At 46.3% G+C, this 24,258-nt stretch overlaps 2 protein-coding genes across 2 annotated transcripts in view; one reads left to right on the top strand and one right to left on the bottom strand.

Annotated features, from left to right (window-relative positions):
• The window catches only part of NPRL2 (NPR2 like, GATOR1 complex subunit), a 29,994-nt gene extending 24,924 nt beyond the window's left edge, over positions 1 to 5,070 (bottom strand). The window contains exons 1-2 of the mRNA XM_068251569.1: positions 4,991 to 5,070; positions 1,368 to 1,444 (exon numbers count right to left, since the gene is read on the bottom strand). Of these exons, the coding sequence (XP_068107670.1) occupies positions 1,368 to 1,444; position 4,991 (78 nt within the window). The 5' untranslated portion in view covers positions 4,992 to 5,070. The remainder of the gene's footprint in view (positions 1 to 1,367; positions 1,445 to 4,990) is intronic.
• Positions 5,071 to 5,222: 152 nt separating this feature from the next.
• Positions 5,223 to 23,481, top strand: CYB561D2 (cytochrome b561 family member D2). The gene is made up of 4 exons (XM_068253006.1): positions 5,223 to 5,302; positions 12,855 to 12,990; positions 17,911 to 17,948; positions 20,862 to 23,481. The coding sequence occupies exons 2-4, from the start codon at positions 12,864 to 12,866 to the stop codon at positions 21,363 to 21,365; spliced, it is 669 nt and encodes a 222-aa protein (XP_068109107.1). The 5' UTR covers positions 5,223 to 5,302; positions 12,855 to 12,863; the 3' UTR covers positions 21,366 to 23,481.
• The last annotated feature ends 777 nt before the right edge of the window (positions 23,482 to 24,258 follow it).

Genomic DNA, 24,258 nt, shown 5'->3' with positions numbered 1-24,258 from the left:
AGCTGTGTGCATGCTGACAAAAAACACAAACAGGGAAAGGAGGGAGTGCACTGAAATAAAATCCTGGCCGCAGGGGTCAATAACAAGAAAATTCCTTAATAACTTATACAATGTCCTAACTAGAGGCGATGTGCCTGGATATAGGTGTTTTTTTTTCTTTGGTTATAGTAAACATATTTTTGGGCAACTGCGGTATGCGGCTACAGTGGAAAGTGGGCGGGTGCAACCGTCAGTGTGAGTCCAATGAGCTGTAGTTAGGTTGGTTGCTCTCTTTATATTGCGTGGATTTCCTAGTGTACCTCCCAGCACATGGGCTGCTGCCTGGTTACTGTACAGTATGTGTTGTGCATATTTATTGGGCTGCTTTGGTGGCTGAACTGACAGGACTGTGTGACTGTGTACCGGCCGTTACACTACTGCATCAACTGGTGAGACCTAAGCTGCTGCACGATTACTTCATTGAGCACTGTGCATCTAGCTGTGTATGCTCACTGAAATGAGGGAACTGTGTGACTTGGCTTGTGAATGGTTGCTTGTACTGTATCTGAAGCTGCATTGATTCAATATACACTGTACATTCTGTATTGCATGCAAATCCCTGCATACTGGATTGAGCACTGTGCATTTTTATCTAGATTAGATGCTGGCTGTGCTTAACACATTTTACTGTTTTAGGTTTGCATTTTTAATAAAATGCCATAAAAGAAAAAGCACTCCCAATTATTGACTGGATTAAGATACAGTACTATAGTATACTGTAGGCCAAAGGAATAAAATATGCATACCTGGTGCTTCCTCCAGCCTCTTCTGGCCTGATCATTCCCACACCGTCCTCTTCTGACTGCCCATTTGCCCACTACTGGCCCCGGAAAATCCGTCAGTCGGGGCCAGTCGCCTCATGTGCAGTCCGGCCAGGTGTGCTTCTGTCTCTGGGAACATTCTGCGTCTGTGCAGGTGCAGATCACTCCCGGTAACGTGAACACGGTGGGAGCTGCACGAGTCCAGGCCGTGCATACGCAGATAGCCCCAGATTGGAGGACTTTCCGGGGCCAATTGCAGGCAAACAGGAAGACAAAAGAAGACATCGTGGTAGTGATCAGGCTAGAGGTGGATGGAGGAAGCCCCAGGTATGTAGATTTTATTCCTGTGGCCACATCTCAAGGGCTCTTTAACTATGACAATTTCTGATATAGTAAATTTCTGAAATAAAATTACTTTGCCCGATCCCTTGGAGTTTAATATAAAGTGATTCTACTCTACTAGAAAGACAGCAAGGCATACAAGAAGGCAGTGCAACATTCAGCTTAACAAAAGCCAGGTTAAACATAGCTGGCCTTCGGTTCTAGTTATCTTTTCTTTGTCCTCACCTGGTAGCTGATTTTTGGGCCAAGGGTTGGATGGAACTCGCTGAAGAATACACACTCGATTCTGCGACTGGACATCACTGTAAACAGGGCATTTGTCAAAACAAAGCTGTGAGGTGCATCCCTGGACATGATAACAATAACAGATACAGAGAAAACCACATGCTAACTTCTCCAGTATTGCTCACGCTGGACTCAACTTCTCATCATTACTTTCCAGTTCTCTTCTTCTACATATTTCTACCTATGATCTTAAAGTCTTCAGTACCATCTGCCCATTGGCATTCTGGTCACGGAAAGGTAAGTGGGGAACAGCCCTATAAATCAAGGGAACTCCTCTTACCTCCCCCACAGTGCCCGAGACAGAGAGGCACTCATGCTGGCTAAATAGCCATAGCAGTTAAAGCACCTGTTTTTAAACTGACCTGAGGAAGCGGGCAAGCACCCGCGAAACGCATTGTCAATTGATTGAATAAAATACCTTTTTTTCAATATTCTGGTCTAAATTTTTCAAGATAGGGAAGATTACCTCTCTGTTTAGAAGATGAACAGCTGATTAGCCTATGTTTTATGAATGGACGCCTCCACCCGTTTTAAGCGTCTTGTCATACCTCTTTAGAGGTGATAGTTTTTTTAGATGTCCTAAAAAACGTCCGGAATGTGACCACCCAGTTCCTGTCACAGACCTGGAAAACTGAGCAGGGACGGTTAATTTCCCGCCTGCTCTGACGGTGGTTGCAAGGATTTGCAACCCACCTTTGTGAGTAAATACATCCTTAGCAATCTGCTTTTCTGAATCTTAGAAGATTCTGCACCATTGGGCTCCTGGTCTCCTTTTGTCTTTTAGATGAGCCTGGGGTTTTCACAATCACAGGAACCATTGACATAAGCTATCGTTACCATAAGAGATGGAAGAACTTAACTGCCATCACAGTGGCTAAAGGGGAGAAGAAGAGAAGGACCAGGGCCTACTGGGACTCCTACTGGTGAAAAAGAAGGAGTACTAGGGAAACCAGGACCCTGATTCAATTGGAGTTTTTTTTCAGCACTTTGCAACTCCTACCAAAAAGTAGGTGAAAATGTTACGTCAATATTATTCTGAGCATTTTCTTGCTTGCGGGTGGCTTAAAAGGCATTTTACTGTACAATCACTGTAAAATGCCTTTAAGCCACCAGCAAACAAGAAAATACTCAGAATAATATCGACGCAGCGTTTTCACATACTTTTTGGTACATTTTCAATGGCACAGTGTTGGAAAGTTATTATAAATAGAACATGAAAAATAATAAAAAGTTAATTGCATACGGGCCTAGGAGTCTTGGGCCTCATTCACATTAGTAGACACGTATTCAGTATTCAGACTGCATGCAATCACACGCCATCCGTGTTGCTGTGCACTTCTGATCCCACTCAATACAGATTGTAAGCTCGCAAGGGCAGAGCTCTCTCCCCATTTTGTGTCTTGGAAATCATTATACATTTCATTTATCATGTTACTTTTATCACGGTCATTATCAACTCTGTATTTTGTATTCTGTATCATCTTGTATTTTGTCACTAATTATGTATCTGGTGTACACCACTGTCTGTATTATTATGTACCCCATGTTTGTTTCTTACTTTGTACAGCGCCACGGAATATGTTGGTGCTTTATAAATCAATAATAATAATAACAGTGATTGAGTTGTTTGCTGCAGTTTTCCAAAAATACATGAAGCAGTGCGATATTGTAGCGCATAAAGTGGAGACGTCAGACAGTGCATTCTACGCACTTCTGAAGTAATTGCGTATCGCACACCATACACACTGACAAAATGTGCACATATAGAGTGAATGAGGCGTTAATGGGAGAGGTGAACATATAGCTTCTCTCCCTACACTTTATTTTATTACCCATGCCTAGAGATCTTCTTAAAGGGATACTGTAGGGGGGGGGGGGGGGGGTGGGGTGTCGGGGGAAAATGAGTTGAAGTTACCCAGGGCTTCTAATGGTCCCCTGCAGGCATCCTGAGCCCGTGCAGCCACTCACCGATGCTCTGGCCCTGCCTCCGGTTCACTTCTGGAATTTCAGACTTTAAAGTCTGAAAACCACTGCGCCTGCGTTGCCGTGTCCTCGCTTCCCCTGATGTCACCAGGAGCGCACGGCGCACGCACAGACCATACTGGGTCTGCGCAGTACGCTCCTGGTGCCATCAGCGGGAGTGAGGACACGGCAACGCAGGCGCAGTGGTTTTCAGACTTTAAAGTCTGAAATTCCAGAAGTGAACCAGAGGCGGGGCCAGAGCATTGGGGAGTGGCTGCGCAGGCACTGGATGTATGTGGGGGACCATTAGAAGCCCCGGGTAACTTGAACTCATTTTCCCCTGACCCCCCTACAGTGTCCCTTTAACTTCAAAAAGTTTCTGTATATAAATGTATTATTACTGTATGAGTAGTATTTATTGCCCATAACACACAAAGGATAGGCCATACAGCAACCATCCTTCCTATATCCACATCACACTGCAATCTCCCCAGATGATCCCCCTCCCTACCTACAGATCACAGTGTACCCTCCTAATTGATCTCCCTTTGCATAGACTATACAACCCCAACACACTGAAACCCATAGCTGCTGATCCTTCTACCTATGCCCAGATTACACTATACCCCATAGCTGCTTATCCCTCTACCTATGCCCATAGCTGCTGATCCTTCTACCTATGCCCAGATCACACTACACCCCATAGCTGCTTATCCCTCTACCTATGCCCATAGCTGCTGATCCTTCTACCTATGCCCAGATTACACTGCACCCCACAGCTGCTGAGTCCTCTACCTATGCCCAGATCACACTACACCCCATAGCTGCTGATCCTTCTACCTATGCCCAGATCACACTGCACCCCACAGCTGCTGATCCCTCTACCTATGCCCAGATCACACTGCACCCCACAGCTGCTGATCCCTCTACCTATGCCCAGATCACACTACACCCCATAGCTGCTGATCCTTCTACCTATGCCCAGATCACACTACACCCCATAGCTGCTGATCCTTCTACCTATGCCCAGATTACACTGCACCCCACAGCTGCTGAGTCCTCTACCTATGCCCAGATCACACTACACCCCATAGCTGCTGATCCTTCTACCTATGCCCAGATCACACTGCACCCCACAGCTGCTGATCCCTCTACCTATGCCCAGATCACACTGCACCCCACAGCTGCTGATCCCTCTACCTATGCCCAGATAACACTGCACCCCACAGCTGCTGATCCCTCTACTTATGTCCAGATCACACTGCATCCCACAGGTTATTTCCCATCCATCTGAATCCACCAGCTTGCTCCTAATCTAATGGACAGATCACTTTCCCATGCACACATCATTCCCCAGTTGATCTTTAAATAAAATAAATAAGATCCTATACAGAAATCACCCTGCAGTGCATCCCAACTGACCCCCTCATACAGAAATCCTTCTGCAACCCAGCTGATGCACCCCCATGCTCCCCAGAAATCACCCTGCACCGTCAGCTGATGCACCCCACCCTGCTTCCCATAAATCACCCTGCACTCCTGTTCCCCATAAATCACCCTGCACCCCCAGCTGATGCTCCTCCATGCACCACAATACTTACTGTTTATTCCTGCTCCAAAGTTCAGCTCCCCGACCACACTGCTCTCCTGGTGGAGCCAAGCCTCGCTCTGTAGCGACTCCGCCTCCTCAGCACTCATTGGTCCAATCTCTGTTGTTTGAAAAACAAGTGCAGCCCGGAATAAGGTGACAGAGGCGGGATGATGCGTTGATTGGCAGGCGGGTGGCTCAATGACAAGGGTCTCAGCACAGAGTGGGCGGGGCTGAGCAATTCCGGGGGACCGTAGAGACTAGAGAGAGTTTGACAGCGACACGAGCAGACAGGAAGTGAGGGACCCTTGGGACTCTGAGCCAGGTTAGTGACAGCTGGGTGATATCATGTATATAGTGTACAGGGTGCTGGATTGCATGTATTCATGCTGGCTGCACAGGGTGCTCATTCATCACACTTCATAAACCATTATTTACCTATGTAATGTATACAGGCAGCCCATGTACAGTATTACACAGGAAGCCCAGGCCCATACAGGATGCCTGTATAATGAATATTCTGTTTACAGGGAGCCTATACGTCATACAATGTGTACTGGAGCCCAGGCTGACTGCACATGGTGCCCATACATCATATACATGTTGCCTGGGTAATGGTGCACATGTATCTTATTCTGTGCACAGGTGATCAGGATAGCTACACAGGGTGCTCATTTATCATATACAATACTTGATTGCCCAATAACCTATGTAATGTAGGCAGGATGCCGATGTACAGGATTACACAGGAACCCCAGGTCCAAACAGGATGCCTCTATAGTGAATATACTGTTTATAGTAAACCTATTTTTCATATGTACACAGGAGCATAGGCTGGCTGCAAATGGTGCTCATGCATGATGCATCATAAATAATGTTACCAGTGGTGCCCATACAGTATATTCTGTGCACAGATAATCAGGATGGCTACATAGGGTACCCATTCATCATATACAGTGTACAGGGACCTAGATAAACGTGTTCATAGAAGCTCAGTGTGCCCATACAGTGTGTACAAAGAGCCAGTACGTTATATATAGTGTACCTATACATCATACACAGTGTACAAGTGCTTAGGCTGGCATGGTAACATTTTTTTGCAACCTATAATAATTTGCATCATATATAGGAGAAGGTTAGTGCTATGCAGAGGAGTGGAGAAGTAAGTGTTAGGTGGAGGGTAGTTTTAGGCTCAAGATAGGGTAGGTAAGGTTAGTGTTAGGTAAAGACAAAGCACTCCTATAGTGAGTTAACCTTTTTATTTATTTTTAAAAATGCATAAAAATGCACTCACATAAGTGGTGTAATAAGCGCGTAGCAAGCCACCAGTGGGTCCCCTCTCTCTCTCTGACCTGACGAAGAAGTGGTATACGCTAAAACGCATAGTGATGTAAGATGGCACGCTCGTATCAGGATCCGCACACCGCATATCCCTCAATACTACCATCACACCTGCAGCTCTGGTCAAGCTCAGGGAAGAGAAAGGACCTGCTGGTGGCGTGATACATGCTTATTACACTACACTTATATAAGTACATTCTAAAAGGAAATAAAAAGGTTAAAGCACCACAGGAGCGCTCCTTCCTATTTATCTTTACCATACAATTACTCTGGTACCATCCAGATTTACAAGCAGCACACTGGGCAAAACCACGTAAAGGGCCAGTCAAGTTCACAATAAGTGCAGGATAAATATTCCTTAATGCTTACCACAAGAGAATGTATGCATGCTCAAACACCAAGTTTGACCCTAACAAATCTGGCTTTGCAACTCTGGCCTAATTATTTTATCATGAGGCATTGCTTATGCAAATATGCATTTGCTTTCACATGCCAAACTATGCAGGGTCAAAACCAATACAACAAAGCGGTTGCCCTGTGGGAATTAGTTCATGCTACATTAGCACTATCCAGGAGCGCCATGGGGAGGCTTCCCAATGCCCCCATACAACCGGGGGGCCACAGGGCCCCAGGCTCTCACAGCCTGGGGACCACAGCAGCACCCTGGAGGGGGAGGTTGGGTGGCGCAGGCGACCCCCCCCCCCCCCCAAGCGTGGCCAGTGCCGGGGACGGTCATCTGCACCCACCTCCCAATATTAAAAACAGGCACTTACCTTAACGTCCATTGCGTTCTGCTACATGAGCATTTACTTGGGGGCACCACATGAGAAAGGAGTGAAGCATGGGTCACCCCAAGCTTTGGAGCTCAGGGCTGGCTTACACACAACACTCCAGAGGAGGGGGGGAGGACATGCGCAGACAGCTCACACCACCTAGAGCAAGCCATCCTCCACCACCTGCCTCCAAAGGATACAACTATGAAAATGCTTACCACAAGATAATTTATGCGTTCTCAAACACCAATTTTAACCCTAACAAATCTGGCTTTGCAAATCTGGCCTAATTGGCTTATCATGAGGCAATGCTCATGCAAATATGCATTTCCTTTCCCATGCCAAATTATGCAGGGTCAAAAACCAATACCGCAAAGCAGTTGCCCTGCGGGTATTAGTTCATGCTACATTAGCACTATCCAGGAGCGTGGGGAGGCTTCCCAATGCCAGATTTGTTAGGGTTAAACTTGGTGTTTAAGCACGCATAAATTCTCTTAGGCGTGGAATAGGGGCAGGGTAGTTTTAGGCAGGGGATGGGTGGAGGGTAGCTTTAGGCACAGGATAGGGTAGGTTAGTGTTAGGCATGGGATGGGATGGGTGGAGGGTAACTTTAGGCACAGGATAGGGTAGGATAGTGTTAGGCAAGGGATGGGTGCAGGGTAACTTTAGGCACAGGATAGGGTAGGTTAGTGTTAGGCATGGGATGGGATTGGTGGAGGGTAACTTTAGGCACAGGATAGGGTAGGATAGTGTTAGGCATGGGATGGGTGGAGGGTAACTTTAGGCACAGGATAGGGTAAGTTAGTGTTAGGCAGAAAGGTTTGGAAGGTTTGAGTGAGGCAGAGGAATGGTAGAGGTTGCAGATTCTGCAAAGTTGCAAATATTTTCACTATAGGTAGCAGTTTATGCAACCTATCAGAATTTGCATCCCATAAGAGCAGAATGGTAGAGAATGCAAATTCTGACAAAGTTGGTTGCACAGCAGTGTTGCCAACTCATCCCTTTAATTACTGACACATATGAATTATACAGGTTTTGTGACTAGGTAGATGCAGTTAAGGCACTGATTATGTGCAAATAGCCCCAGAACCTGTATAACTTAGATGTGTCAGTAATTAAAGGGATGAGTTAGCAACACTGTTGCACAGGCAGCCTATACATCATACTGGTTGTCAGTATAATATACAGTACAGGAACAGACAGGCTTCACAGGGTGCTTGTATGTCACACACAACATATAATACTGTATGTAAATATCCCCATGATGCACAAACATTACATATGGTGTACAGGATGTAAGTTAGTTATACACTGTATACAGAAGTCCATACATTATAGATTGTGTTCAGAAAGCCCATACATTATTCACTCTGAACAGAAGTTGAGGATACAAAGGGTGCCCATATGCAATGCACTATATGCAGAGGGTCTGTACATTATTTACTATGTATGTGAAGCCAGGCTTGCCAAATCATCCTACTCCTCAGTTTATGAATCCTACGACTCCAACTCTGAATCCAGGTACCCAGAATTGCTCTGACTCCTCGCCTCCGACTTCTTATTCTAACACTTAACCAGGGCTGTGGAGTTGTTAAAAAAAAATCATCCGTCTCCTCAGTTTATGAAACCTCCAACTCCGACTCCAGGTACCCAAAATTGCTCCGACTGACTCCTCGACTACGACTCCGACTTCACAGCCCTGCTTGCTGCACAGGGTGTGCAGGAAGCCCATACACTATTACACTGCACACATGGCATCCATATATATTATGCACTCTTCAGCTACCATGAGACATACACTTTTCATATAGGATTTACAGTAGCCTAGAAGTTGCTCAGTAATGGCAGCCTTTATGAATATTAAACAGAATTCACATGTTTTCAAACAAGGCTTCACAGACACTACGTAGCATTCAGTGGTCTTTGACTTCACTTTAAGTTTTCACTGAGTTTTACTCCTTTTTTGCTCCAGCTATACCAGATCATGGGAAGTTGGGGTTAGCATGAGGTCATCCAAAATCTGAAATAGAGAAAGGCTGATCAGCTGATATTAAAGTTGTTGAACTGATGACGAACTGAAGACAAAGTTTGTGAGGCTGCCATCTTCATTCCCTTATAAAAAATTATGTAAAAGTCCAGGTTAGCACACCGATTCATCAATGGAATATTTTGTCTGCACTTTCTGAATAAGGGGACCCTCTGTGGCCCCGAAACAATTGTCATTATATGTGCTGATGAAGCAATAAACAGAAATATAGCATTGATGAATCTGTGTGCTAACCTGGACTTTCACATGATTGCTTGAACAATAGGTGACTTGGCTTGGCACCTCAGGTTATAGCACCCTACCTTTGGGTAAGGTGTGCCACCTCCGAAACCACTTTGGACTACATTCCCTTATAAGCAATGCCAGTTGTCATACTGAACTTTTGGCTTTAATTGTTTTTGGTCAACACCTGCAACAAGCATGCAGCCAGTGAAGTCAGAGCAGATTCAGTCAATGGCTCCATGCTACTGCACAGGCTGTCAGGGCCATCTGCTCAGTGTGGCCATGCTTGACCACAGACGGGAGCATGGCCACTAACTCACAGAGGGTTCTGGCATCCAGCGGTGGTCTTGAGAAGGAGGTGGAAAGGCTGTGGAGGATCCAGAGGCTTCCCTCCACCAAGGTATCTTTTTCTTTTAGGAAACTCACAGATTTGCTTTAACCGCTTGCCGACCGCGTCACGCTGATGGACGTGGCAGCCCCAGGACCGCCTAATGGCGATTGGCGTAAAGTCCTTGGGGCTCGCAGTGCAGGGTGCGCGCATCTCCTGTTCGGGGGGCGGAGCTCCGCCCCTCCTTCAGTCTCCGAGCGGCAATCGCCACTCGGGAGACTGTTAGACGGCGGAATCGCCGTCTAAATACATTGTGCAGCGCAGCGATCAGCAGCAGCGCTGTACTGGGGACAGCCGTGTGACATGGCTGTCCCCCTGGGACACTGGAGAGCGATTGGCTATCATAGGCAGAAGCCTATGACAGCCAATCGCCATGATTAGCCGGCTGTGGGGAGGGAGGGAAAGAATTTAACCTTTTCGGGACCGCCTCTATGAGATCCTACGCCGCACTTGTGGCTGTTCTAGCCTGATGCGGCGTAGGATCTACGCCGGCCCGCAGTTTCCGCTCCCGACGCGATCGTGCGCACCCGGAGGGGGAGATTAAGCTGTCATATGACAGCCGACATCTCCCCCGAGTGATCAGCAGCCATCGCGTATGGCTGCTGATCACATGATCACTACGATCGCCGTCGGATCGTAGTGATCAGTTTGACAGCTGCGGCGGCAGGGGGGGAAAGAAGAGGATCCACTCACCTCCCTGCCGTTCCAGCGACGATCGGCGCCCCCCTCCGCTCTGGCCGGCATCTCCGCTCCGTCTGACGTCAGCGCCGGGTCCCGGCTTGATGACGTCATCAAGCCGCGACCCGGAACTGATTGTCAGACAGAACGGAGATGCCGGCTGGAGAAGAGGGTCCCGTGCGGCTCATCGTTGGAGCCTGGAAGGTAAGTGAAGGCTGCTGGCAGAAGGGGGGGCCCGGGCCACCATGGGGGGACACAAATCGAGGCAGCCACAGACGGGATCCGGCCGCCTGACCCCCCCAAACGCACGCACCCCCTTCCCGCGCAAAATGCCTGGTCCTTAAGGGGGGGTAGGTGGCCGGTCCCGAAAAGGTTAAAGAAGCAGCAGTTTTTATAACAAAAACAATAATAAAAATATTTATATAAACATGGGGGGAGCGATCAGACCCCACCAACAGAGAGCTCTGTTGGTGGGGAGAAAAGGGGGGGGGGGTCACTTGTGTGCTGTGTTGTGCCGTCCTGCAGCTTGGCCTTAAAGCTGCAGTGGCCTATTTCACTAAAAATGGCCTGGTCACTAGGAGGGTTTAGCACTGCGGTCCTCAAAAGGTTAAAGTATTAAAAGCAGAGCATCAGCACATAAGTCAGGCAACTGTCAGTGTTTATTAGAGAATGAAGCTGCACCCCTTGCATTTCTCTCACTTAAAGGACATCTGAGGTGACAAGTGACATTATGAGATAGACATGTGTATGTACAGTGCCAAGCATACAAATAACTAGGCTGTTTTCCTTTTTTCATTCTTTGCCTGAAAGAGTTACAAATCAGATATGGAAATGACGGTTTCTGTCTGGGTCAGACTATAGCCTAACCCTCACTAATAAGGAATTACAGCCATAAAACACTTTCCTAGCAGAAAATGGCTTCTGAGAGCAGTAAAGAGATACAAAGGGTCAATAGTTTATAGATTTTATCTCTGGCATACTTCAATGAATTTGTCATTCAGAAAAAAACATGAAACTGTAAAACCTTAAAACATAGATTTACATATAAAATAAAACTGGGATAGCGAAAAAAAAAAGTCATTTTTAGGAGGAGGAGGATAGATACAGTTGCATAGCTCATTAGTTTATTTTCACCTCAGACGTCCTTTAAAGGGAAGGTTCAGGGAGGTGTTTAAAAAAAGTAAAAATACTAATCCACTTACCTGGGGCTTCCTCCAGCCCGTGGCAGGCAGGACGTGCCCTCGACGCCGCTTCGGAGGCTCCTGGTCTTCTCCGGTGGCTCACCCGACCTGGCCAGGCCAGCTTCCAGGTCGGGCTCTTGTGTGATCCAACATGCGTCTCACGCGGTCACGCTGACGTCATCTGACGTCCTCCAGGATGTACTGCGCAGGCACAGTAGTTCTGCGCCTGTGCAGTACAGACCATAGGACGTCCGATGACGTTAGCACGACCGCGTGAGACCTTTAAGGTTCTTTTTTTACTGTGTATTATGGCATCAGCAATACCTCAGATTAAAACTGCATCACACTTTCCAGTACAACCTCAGATCAACAGGACCTAATAACTTGGTCACCCCCAGGGTCCGCCTCAAAACCTTTAGGCCCCTTTCACTCTAAGGCGTTTTCATTGTGGTGCGTTACCCTTTTTTTACCTCAAGGTAACGCTAAAGCAATGAAAACCAATGGGGTATTTCTTACCTACCGCAGTGGGATGCGAATGGCTGGAAGTATCCGATTTGACGTGAAGACAACTGCATGTTATCGGGAACACCCATGGTGACCGGACGTCATGTAAGTCAATAGCGTTGCAGATTATTTTTAACTGTTTTGTGTTTACACTTGTGTCCCACATGCGCAAAAGCGTATTTTGTCAATACACTTCCGTGCAATTCTTCATTTGGCCACAGTAAGTGAGCACTACAGAGCACTACTGTTTGGCTTTGCCTCAGTCATCACCAAAGGCTAATATTAATGTTACAGTGTGATGCAATCACTTGATTGCACTGCACCTATAATGCTGGTTTCTGGTGTGAAACCGGTCTTAGTCAGATTCTTCTGTCATGCTGCCCCTAACGGTCGTAACCCAAACCCAGACATGTCCTACTTTGGAGGTGTTTGAATCCAAACTGAAAATCCACCTGTATAGTCTGGCATTTATGAACACAACTATTTCTTCTGTAATACATTCCACTGAGACATGCTGTATCTATGCTTTTATGCAGTCCTTTGGGAGAAAAGTGCTTTACAAGTGTTATTGTTGTTATTATTTTGGGGAAGGGATGCTGTAACTGTTCCCCACTATGTATTACTTTATAGTCATGCAGATCACCCAGTCACGTCATTTTAATTGCTTAAATAGAGAAAGATACAGTAATGTGTATGGTTGGCCATCTTGCCAACTTAATTTTATATTCTATTTTTTCATGCAGGATCCAGCCATGGCTCAAAGCTCAGACACGGACACACGGGTCCACCACACCCTGCGGGTGATATCCGGGGCCGCCGCCCACCTGGCAGTCTTCACTTTCACCATATACATGATTTGTGTTTCTACACCTGGAGCAAGTGAGTACCAAAGAGGAGGAGCCAGGCAGCTGTGATGCGGGAGTGAAGCAGTGGACATATATGATGCAGTAGCTATAGAAATCAGTGTTGCAGTCTTTCAAAGTATTTAAATAAGAACTTTGTGGAGTCTCAGACATGAGTTAATTGTACCTGCCCCTTCCTTTCTTACTGTGCTGCTCTCATTGGTCAGCTATCACTACGGTAGTGTGCTGCTCACTAACCAGTCAGCTATAAAACCTGACTGGAGATGGTGGCAACTGGCCATTGGGAGCAGCTCAGTGAAGGAGAAAGGGACAGGCACAAGCCATACAAGTTGTAGTAGTTAATTTTAAAAACTTTTTACCCTTGTCAGTTTTTGCACTGTGTGTCATGACTTGATTATAAATATTCTCTATGAATTATGAAAAGCAATGTTCATAGTTCTATGAAAAGCAATTCCTTCCTAGCAGAATGTGCACATATTATTGCCTGTGAAACGTAAAGCCTGTCACCCTATGGACTCCATTGCATACCTCCCAACTTTTTGAGATAAGAAAGAGGGACACTTTTAGACACACCCCTGCCAACCCCGTAATTACGCCCCTAGCACACCCCTATTTACTGATAGAAAGCATTCAGAAGCAAAATATGCAAGTTTATAATTCAGACCACACTGGTCCTCTCTATCATCATTAGTTCACTCACCTGGGGCCAGCCCCTTTCAGCCATCCTGTGCCCTCGCAGTCACTAATGGCTCCTGCGGTCCCCCGCCGCTGGCTAGTTTCATTTTTGCTGACTCGGAGGGCCGCCATGCGTACCTTTGCACGCATTCCCGCTGGTGCAGGAAGCTATCGCGGACATTAACAAGTACATTTTTCCGTGTTGCAGGTGCAATGCAGTAACGCATAAAATGTACGCGTTAATGTCCGCGATAGCTTCCTGCACCAGCAAGAATGCATGCAAAGGTAAGTATGGCGGCCAGCCGACTCTGAGTCGACAAAAACGAAACTAGCTGGTTGCGGGGGACCGGAGGAGCCATGAGTTACTGCGAGGGCACAAGAAGGCTGCAGGGGGCTAGTAGATGCCCCAGGTAAGTGAAACTCATTTTTTCCTAGAGTTAAGGTTCTCCTTAAAAGCCTATTAAACACATTTTTCAGTAGAAAAATACATATATTTACATAGAACTTTACATGTGTCCTGAAAGAAGAAAGAGTGACGGAGAGAATTGGTTCCCAAAGAGGGACTGTCCCTCTGAAAAAGGGACAGTTGGGAGCTATGCCATTGTTATTGGACATATGAATTCACCATTTCAGGACCTGTAACAGCTTTCAGGACTGGCGGGCTTTCTAGTTCTGACTAGACAGATCCTTAGGGGAATATTAACCCTTTCCTATCCATTTTCTCAATCTCCCCCCAGCCCTCTTTTCTGGTGTGCAAGGTGGGATGTGGGTGATTGAGGGAGTGCTTTCCAGCAGGGATCAGGTAGGGTCTCTGCCTCCTCGCGCGGGAGCGAGGAGGGGACACAGCATCAGTGGGATAGGGTGGGGCCAGCACCTGCTTGCATGCTGTGGCTGCACCCTGCTGCACCAGTGTGATTATGATATTACAAGGTGCAGCATGATACTGAAGGGGATCAAAGTGTCATTTCTTGACACCAGGAGGACTAGATCTGGCAACGGTGAACCTAGCGGCAAGCACAAATGTGCCCCGTAATATTTAAATTACACGGCACAGCGGAGGAGGGTGGGGCCAAAAGCGGTCAGAGTGTTCGGCCTAGTCTTACATTTTGATATGAAGGGATGGACTAGCGGCAGCCATATCTTCATGTGTCGGACCTGTGTCTTTACTAGGCCTGGATGCCAATGTCGGACATAGTCCAATACAGGATTGGAAAGGGTCAAACACTTCTACAGTTCGTGACTTTTGAATGGTGTAACATTTCTAAAATACAAAAAATATTGCTGTCATTACTACTGAAAGCCCAACCCAGTGACCTCTCCTTTAAAGAAAACCAGAGCCGGTGGCATAGCTCTATAAAAAGCATACTATCTGATCCGGAGGGCGAACCGCTGCCCGTTGCTACTGTGACGCTTTTTCCTGTAAGTTTTTGTGCTGGGTAAAAAAAGAATGGCAGTGACCCCGGGGTCACAACTCTGTAGACAGTTCTCTGTGCTCTCTTCTGAGACTACAGGGAAGTGGGGGAGAGGCTCAGAGGAGCGGGATTTTGAAGGCGGTACAGGGGCATGGAGAGGCAGAGAAGAGGCGTTCTGCAGGAGTGCCTTTCCTGTTAATGATTCCCTTCCCCTGTTTGGCTCAGACAAGCCGCTTTTTGTCATTTTTATCGGGGTGACGGCGTGGAGCAGGGAGGGCTTAAAGCAGCGTGGAGGGGACACAGAGGCTTGACTTCCCCACCCCTCGCACTTCAGTTGTCCTTTAGGTGAAATATCCCTTTATTAAGTCAATTACCTCAGGCAGATTGGATGCTGATTATTTGTCTAGTGTGAATCTCAAGGTCTACGTATTGTTCTTGGGTCAACTGAACCCCTTTTATATCTCTTGCAGTCGTGAGATCCCTACCACCATAGCTGCTTGTTCCGTTTTCACTTGCTGTGGAGTTTTACGTGTTCCCTCTGCTTCTGTTCCAGTCCGTGAAATGTAAAATACATGAAAAATCCTGCAGAGGAGGGAGAGAACTGCCCCCTGAGCTCAGAGCACATTGCGCTTTTCATTACCCCGCCCCTGGAGCTGTTCCGAGACCGCCGCACCATCCTCCCTTCTCCCATCCTCATGGCAACAGTATATGTTGCTCTACTATAGTGATACATCTGGACAGAGCTTGCTGCAGTGCCGATCCCTGTGTTCAACAATCATTGTGTGTGACTGTATATGCACCCTTAGGTGCACAGAGATATCTACACCCACTTCTGCACTGCTTGCAACGCACGGCACTGTGTTGCTACAGGATTTCCCCAATGCAGTTGCCATCCCTTTAATTTATAATGCACAGAATCACACTGCATTTGCACTAAAATGCTTGCAACCATGCATTACAATTCTGCATGGATGGGGACATCAGACAGCACAGTCTATGTACTTCTGCTGTCCTTCCGGATCTCATACACCGCGCGTTTCTAAAAATGCAATCAGCAATGCACAAGCGGGGGAGGGAGCCTTAAAGAGAGCCTGAGGTGGGCTCATGTAATTAGAAAAAAACTTGGCTACTGATCCGGGGTGCTGGGCGGATCAGGTAGCCGCCATCCCCACCGCTTTGTTGGCCTGCTAGGGCCCACTTTCATTTTTGTGACCTCTGGGGCACGATGCTGGAAGAAGAGAGACCTCTCTCTCACATCGTGCTGGGAGGCGGGGGAGTGGCAGGGGGCATGGCCAGGGAGAGAGCTGCCCAATGGCAGCTCTGGAAAGCCTGCAGGAATGCCCCTAGTGGCCTTTTGAGCAGGGAATCCCTCTTCTCCCATTACCCTCCGAGATAGCAACAAATATTGTTGCTAATTTGGGAGGGGGGAGGGAAGCTATAGCACGGCAGTGGGGGTGCTATAGTGTGGTGGGTGGGGGGCAGAGAGCGATGGTGGGTGGACACAGAGGCATGTCATGAGGCAGAGAACTTGCCTCTGTGTCCCATCTGCCCACCCTTACTGGACGCGTATGAATGAAATCGCTGCTGATATATGGCTTACTCTGCTGCACAAGTCCCATCGGCATTAATTACTATTCCCCCTCCAGGTCCATGTGGATGGTGGGGAATTATGTCATTCGGCTTCCAGCTATTGGTGGCGGGTGAATTACAGGGTTTTAAAAGTAACTTCAGTGCCGTTTTATGAAGGCGCTGAAGTTACTCAATGTGCGCTGCTATAGCCGTAATTCCTATTACTGTCTATGGTGGCGCCGGCTGTGCCCAAATCTCCTGCGCTGGATTCCACGTGTTTGCCGCTGGACCGCCTCGGGTTCTCTTTAGAGGGAAGGTCTGCGGTGATTAAAAAGCAACAATCTTCTCACCTGAAGCTTCCTCCAGCCCCTGGCACCCATCCTGTGCCCTCGCCACAGCTCCGGTGGCTCCTGGTCCCCTCCGATGCAGATGCCGTCCTCGCCAGGTCGGGATCTTACTGCGTTGCATCATGCAGCTCGCACAGTACAGTCCGAATGACTTCAGCGCAATTCCGTGAGCCACACGCTGAAGCGCAGTAGGCATTTTGTAACGGAGGGGACCCAGGGCCACCGTCAGGGAGCGGAGCTGTGGCGAGGGCACAGGACAGCTGCAAGGGGCTGGAGGAAGCCCCAGGTAAGTAGACTTTTGCTTTTTAATCACCTCGGACCTTCCCTTTAAGCCAGAAGCATGTCTAGAAATCCCCCATTGAATTCTGTGAGAATGCTGGAGTTATTAATAATTTATAAAGCGCCAACATATTCCATGGCAAATGGCCTCAATTCACTAAGCTTATCTCCTGTCTTTAATAACGTTTCTAGAGTTATCACCATGGGGACAAGGCATGTCGTATTCAGGAAACATTTTACCCCAGGCGAACCTAAAGTTAACTCTTCTGTCTTTAAGTTAACTCTTCAATCCTTAAAATAACTCCAGAGTTAAAGACAGGCTGTTTATTAACTGCGTGTGAAATTAACTACAGAGGAGGTAAATTAACTACAGAGGAGGTAAATTAACTACAGAGGAGGTAACTTAAGGAATGAAGAGGTAAAATAACTCTCACTGTGTGGAGGTAAGTTTTCTCTTGCCTTACTATCTCCAGCATGATCTTAGTGAATTGAGGCCAATTGTGTGACAAGCACTAGATAAAGGTTGGAATGTGTGAAGGAGGCCATACATTGCACTGGCAGTATCTTCATTACACTCTGTAATAAATCCATTTCATACAGTACATTGTGCATCTACTTCTTCTAATAGTAACCAAACTATCATTTCTGTTTCAGCTCTATTCTCCTGGCACCCTTTTCTTATGACTCTTGGGGTGAGTGACAACTGATGAAATAATAATGAATTATGGCAACTGTTTTACTTGTGGCTTTAGGGGGGGGGGGGGGGGGGAGAGGGCAGTTAGGGTATATGACAAGAGTATTTCAATGAACTGTGTAGTGCTTTTAAGACTTTATACTATTTTCTTTCGCTTTACTAGGGGCTCATTCACACAGTCAGCTATGACGCGCCACATTGTATGCGACACGCATGGTAACATGAAAGGCCATTGACTTTTAATGTTACCATTCACACTACCGAGATCATTCCCACATGTTACAATGTAATGCTCTCGGGAACACTTCGTACAACGCACGCAATTTTCCTGTCGGCATATTGTGTTGGAGCCAGCAGTGTTTGCGCTGAATCGGACCCACATGCATTGCGTTACATCATGTTGTCTAGTGTGAAAGAGCCCTAAACTGAATTATTTTATGATTTTAATTAGGTAAACATGAACTTTTGCATTTAATACATTTTGGATTACAGCTCAAAGCAGAGTTAAAGTGAACCTGAATTGAAAATAAACTGATGAGATAAACAATTGTATCTATAGTCTTGCTCCTAAATAGGACTTTCCTGGAGTTCCATAGTCTTATCTTGAGCTTTAGGGCTAGTTTGCAGTGACCAGCTGCACTGCAGAATAATTCTGTATGTCAACTCACTACCCATACAAGTCTATGGGCCTGTTCACGGTGCTGCGCTGTAACAGATCAGCTGCATGCAGGCTTTGCATTAAAGTATACTGTATGTCCAGTCGCCATTGCAGTCCACAGTCATTATGACATGTGCGTTATGCACCTGACCACTGTGAACCTAGCCATAAGGTTTTGACTGTCTTAGGTATTTTAGGGTAGTTTTTTTAATGATATTCAGGCCTCCCATTCAGACAAATGTTGAACAACTGAACCTTTTATCTGGTCCTTGCTTTCAGCTGTGTTTATCTCTGACACACATTAGGTTTATGAACCCTAATCCTTCTTTAATGTCTCCAACCCACTACTCTGTAGACCAGGGGCGTCAAACTGAAGAACAAAGTGGGCCGATAATGAGCTTTGGGACCAAGTCGTGGGCCAACCTCAATGTCTAGTGGCCACCTCTCTTCCTTATTATGTTTTCTTGTCTATTAGCCTACTACCCTTCCCTATAAAGTTCCTTGGTGTCTATTGCCCCCCTCCTTCCCCTATACAGTTCCCTGGAGTCTAGTGCCCCCCCCCTCCCCTATACAGTTCCCTGGTATTAAGAGGCTCCCCCTACCTCCAACATACAATTCCCTGATGTTTAGTGGCCCCTCCCTCTCCTATACAGTTCTCTGGTATCTAGTGCTTTCCCCCTCCCGGTATGGCTTCCCTGGTGATCTAGGGCTTACCCTCCGATATAGCTTCTCTGGTGGTCTAGAGTTAGCTAAATATAATGCAAAGTGAGGAAACCACCTTAGGGCCAAAATCTGATGGCTCCGAGGGCCAGATTTGACCCACGGGCCAGAGTTTGACATGCATGCTGTAGACTGTAGCTTGCAAGGGTGTTTCTGATTCTGATGTAATTTATCATATGAACATGCACCAGTATTAGTCTAGTCTAATCACACATCAACAATGTATGTATTTGTATTGCTGGATATCCTAATAGTTTGTTTATGTATACATGCTCCCCACTATTTGTTTTGTAATGTGTACAGTGCTACAGAAGATGTTGGTGCTATATAAATAAAAAAAATACAAAAAGTCACCTTTTTTATTTAGAGCTTTGGATTCTTAACCCTTACAGTAAGAAAAATATGGAACACTGCCTTGTTTTGTGTAGGGGGCGAGGACTATAATTACATGTTACATGTCACTTCGGGTCCCCTTTAAGCTAAGTACTAGAATTTCATCACCTGAAATGATTATCTGTGATTGTTTTGAGTGAAAAACTAGAGTGAGTACAGATGCCCCCTAGAGTCAGCAGCCTCCTTTGCCAGCAATCCACCAAACTAGATTCCTTTTGGCTGATTGCTGTTGTATTATATGCCCCCCCCCCCGGCCTTATCCTCTCCACAGGACAGAATGGCCTATACGGGAGAGAGCCCAGCACCCATCCCCTGGGGAAATGTCACCCAGAGTGCCGTAGCTGTAGTTCATCTCATTTAGTATGGCCTACAAAGAGTGCCTCCAAGCATAGGAGAGAGTAAAATAGAGTGAAAATCATAATTGAGAAAAAAAAAACTCAGTACATATGAAATTATTTCAGTTAAAACTATATTCAGTTAGCCAATGAAAGTTTTTGTCTGTTTTTACATTACTATTTAGAAATCTCAGTGTGTTTTGTAAAGTAAGTGCCATGGCTGTGAAACTGTCCAATAGGGCATTAAAGTGGATCCGAGATAAACTTTTACTGATTGCATAATTGTGCCCCATAGTTTATAGGGCATTCCTCAAGTCAAATACTTTTTTTTTTATTTAATACCCTAATTCCTGATAAACTAAACAAGCCTCGCCCACAGCTCCTCCAGTGCCTAGGCATTCTGAGTCCCATGTAGCAAGTGCTCATGGGAGCTCGATCTGGGGAGAAGGAGGAGACCTTACCAGCTAGAGATTTCAGAGGCAAGGAGGGCAGAGAGGGGAGTGGAGTTTTTTACAGGCTGAGAGGTGGAGATGCTGAGCAGCTTGCTTGTGTGATGACAAGCAGAGCAAGGCCGCTCTCATTGTATCACAGAAAGAAATAATCATATACTGTTGAAGCTGTTTGCAGCTAGACTTGCTGTGTAATCTAAACTTTAGATAAGATACAGTATATAGACAAGTTACTTGTTATAGTTAGTTTGTCATCTCGGATCCACTTTAACCAGTAACAAAGACATCCTGTAATTTTTGCTCTACTGTTTCTCCTCCATGTTGTCTGCTCACAGTGGCTCCTCTTCTCTCTACAGTTCTCCTTCTTCATGACGGAAGCCATCTTGGTATTCTCTCCTGACTCCTCCCTTTTGCGCTCCTTCTCCCGGAAGTCCCGCGTCCGCGTTCACTGGGTGCTGCAGCTGCTGTCCGTGATCTGTGCACTGCTGGGCCTGGGCGTGATTTACGCCAACAAAGTCTTCCAGGAAAAGCCGCACTTCTCCACCTGGCATGGGCTGGTGGGCTTGCTCACAGTTCTGTGGGCCCTGGTGCAGAACTTCGGCGGGGTGACCCTACTTTACCCCAAGTTGTTCCAACGCTGGACGCTGGCAACGCGGAAACTGTACCACGCCACCTTCGGCCTCCTGGGCTATCTGCTGGCTTGCACCAGCCTTCTGTTGGGCATGTGCTCCCTGTGGTTCACTGCCTCTGTCACTGGCTTCTCCTGGTACCTGTGTGTCCTCTGCCCAATTCTCACTGGACTGGTCATCATGAACCAAGTAAGCAACGCCTATCTTTACCGCAAGAGGAGCCAGTCCTGAAGAAAGGCTCAATTCACATGTTTTGCTCTTAATCTGTTAACATTTCAAGTGAACTCTGGATTTTTAGGCTGTTAAACAGTCACAAATCCATTTGTTAGTGTGTTTTTTAAGAAACTGGAACAGGAGGATCTATAAAGTTACTCTGTGTAAGGCCACCTTTGCTGCATCCTTACACACAGGCCTGACTTTTTCCTTCACAACAATAAGGCTCCAGTGACCCTACTGAGCTAATGATTGCAGGACCTTCAGGTATGGAGGTCTGTCCATGTCTCCTGCCCACAACAACAAGTAGCTTCTCATCCAACACAGACGCTGGAGAATGAGCATGTGGAGGACAGAAGCGGTCTGCTGGGACCCAACACAGCTGACAAGAACCCCATATTGTTTAAAGCACACCTGAACTGAGAGGGATATGGAGGCTGACATATTTATTTCATCTTCAGCAATGCAGATTGGCTGTTCTGCTGATCCTCTGTCTTCAATGCACATTGGGTGTTTCTGACTGAAGTCTGACTGGATTAGCTGCATGCTTGTTTCAGGTGTGTGATTCAGACACTACTGATGTCGAAGAGATCATCAGGCCTGCCAGACAACTGGTATTGTTAAAAAAAGGAAATAAATATGGCTGCCACCATATCCCTCTCAGTTCAGGTGACCTTTTAAAGCAAACCTGGAGCGAAAAAAAAAAAAACTTATGATATAATGAATTGTATGTGTAGTATGGATAATGATTAAAACATTAGTAGCAAAGAAAAGAGTCTCATTTTTATTTTCAGTTGTATAGCTTTTTATAAAACAATGCATCATACTGTCACAGTTGCAGTTTTTAAACCACACTTTGTCTTTTAAGCTATAAAACAAAGCAGAAATAATGACCTTTGAACTTTCTTGCAGTAAAACCTTATATCAAGCTGTCTCTCACCATTTCTTGGCTGTTCTTCAGAAAATAGGACTATATTGGACCCAGTGGGTCAAATAGCTTAGAGAAGCTCTATACTGGAAAACAATATGAGACTCTTATTTGCTACTAATGTTCTATTTCTTAGCTGCACTACACATACAATTCATTATCTCATAAGTTTATTTTCCCTGCAGGTTTGCTTTAACCATTTCAGCTGCACAGACGTAAGCCTCACATTCGCGGCAGGTACTGCTGTAGCCGCAGGGGCTGTGCGGGCGGAAGCCTGAGATCGCGATGGTCCCTTTTGTCCCAGTTATTGCAACGCTTAACTTATATCCTTAGTACAATGTATGCTGACAATACTTTATGTGGAAATAAAGGTGCATTTTTTCAGTTTTACATCCATCACTAATCACAAGCCCAAAATTGAATAATAATATACCCTCTTGACATACATATTAAAAAAAAAATTATTCCCTAATGTATGTAGGTGTAATATTCCTATTTGGCCACAAGATGTCCTTGCACATTATTTTCTATTCTGGTACAATAAGTACGCCTGTTACATTTTGAAAGTGATGCAGGCATCTCATGGATACCAGCGATCACGGGAGCCTGAGGGGAGATGAATGAATGGGAACAAAGTTCCCATTCATTAATCAAACGATCCGAGGCGGGAGTGGCGGAAACAAGTGAGCGGGAGGCAGCACGGCGGCACCAATTGAGAATGATCACGGTTTTCGAACAAAAAACAGTGATCATTCTCGGCGAACATGTGTGGATTAGCTCAGGGGACTTCTTTCCCCTGCCACCAATCCTCCCTGTCGCCGGGACCATCACCATCACGTGCTTCCGCTCACACGATTGCCCGCACGGCCCCGCAGACTGCACGGACGTAAGCCTCATGTCCCTATGGCTACAGCAGCACCAGCCGTGGACGTGAGGCTCACATCTGTGCGGCTGAAATGGCTTATAACCTCTCAATTTCATTACATAGCAAGATTTCAGTTCCCAGAAATTAAAGATCTGTGTAGTCTGATGTCTGCCAAAAAGGAAGGTTGGGAGACGAAAATCTTTGTTGCAAATATTACTTATTCACACAAAGCAGAAGAGTATCGAGCTGATTTTATTACAAACAAAAGCATGTATTTTATGTAGTACTTAAAGTGAATGTAAACCTAAATAAAAAAAAACAAAAACAGATACTTACCTAAGGAGAGGGAAGGCTCTGGGTCCTATAGAACTCTCCCACTCTTCTCACAGTCCCCTCATTTCAACGCTGTAACCCCCACTAGCAGTATCTGACCTATTGATCGAATACTGCTCTATGCCGCCGCGGGAGGCTTTGGAAGTCTTCGGGAGCCTGAGTGCTCCTAAAGACAGGCGTCTCCGTACTGCACCTGCTTGAGCACGCTCAAGCATGTGCAGTACAGAGCCGCCTGTCTTTGGGAGCACTCAGGCTCCTGAAGACTTCCAAAGCCTCCCATGGCTGCAGATTGGAATGGCAGTGACGGCGCTGAAATTAGGGAACAGTGAGAGGAGCGAGAGCGCTCTGTAGGACCCAGAGCCTTCCCTCTCCTTAGGTAAGTATCGTTTTTTGTTTTCAATTTACATTGGGTTTTAAATAAATCAGTTATTTTTCTGTGTTTGTTTATGAAAAAGTAATTCCCTTTCTTTGTCAGTTATAAACATTATTGTGCACCAGTGTTTTGTGCAGTTATAGACGTTGAAAGGCTTCTGCAAGTTTATTGCAGTCTTACCTGTCTCTGTTCTGTAGATATGGAGTTTAGACCACTGCAGTAATTTTCTAGGAAGTGCTAGGTGGGAGGGGCTACATATCGGTCATGTGATCAGTCCCGTCTCTATAAGAAGAGAAACACAGCACCCTATTGTCACATAGAACATCTGACCAATATTTGGCCTTGAACGCCGAAGTGCTGTGTGCAGTGATTCCTAGGGTGATTGCAATTCCCTGGCATTTGGAAACGCTGT

This window comes from Hyperolius riggenbachi, chromosome 9 (assembly GCF_040937935.1).
Source record: "Hyperolius riggenbachi isolate aHypRig1 chromosome 9, aHypRig1.pri, whole genome shotgun sequence".
NCBI classification, from domain to species: domain Eukaryota; kingdom Metazoa; phylum Chordata; class Amphibia; order Anura; family Hyperoliidae; genus Hyperolius; species Hyperolius riggenbachi.
Note: the sequence above shows the minus strand (reverse complement) of the source record. Positions and strands in the feature narration are given on the sequence as shown.

Excerpts from the sequence above, each read along its gene's own strand:
- CYB561D2 (XM_068253006.1), top strand. The coding sequence starts at position 12,864 with ATGGCTCAAAGCTCAGACACGGACACACGGGTCCACCACACCCTGCGG. Across the intron at positions 12,991-17,910 it reads TGTTTCTACACCTGGAGCAA|CTCTATTCTCCTGGCACCCT; the intron begins GTGAGTACCAAA and ends TTTCTGTTTCAG. Across the intron at positions 17,949-20,861 it reads CTTTTCTTATGACTCTTGGG|TTCTCCTTCTTCATGACGGA; the intron begins GTGAGTGACAAC and ends TTCTCTCTACAG.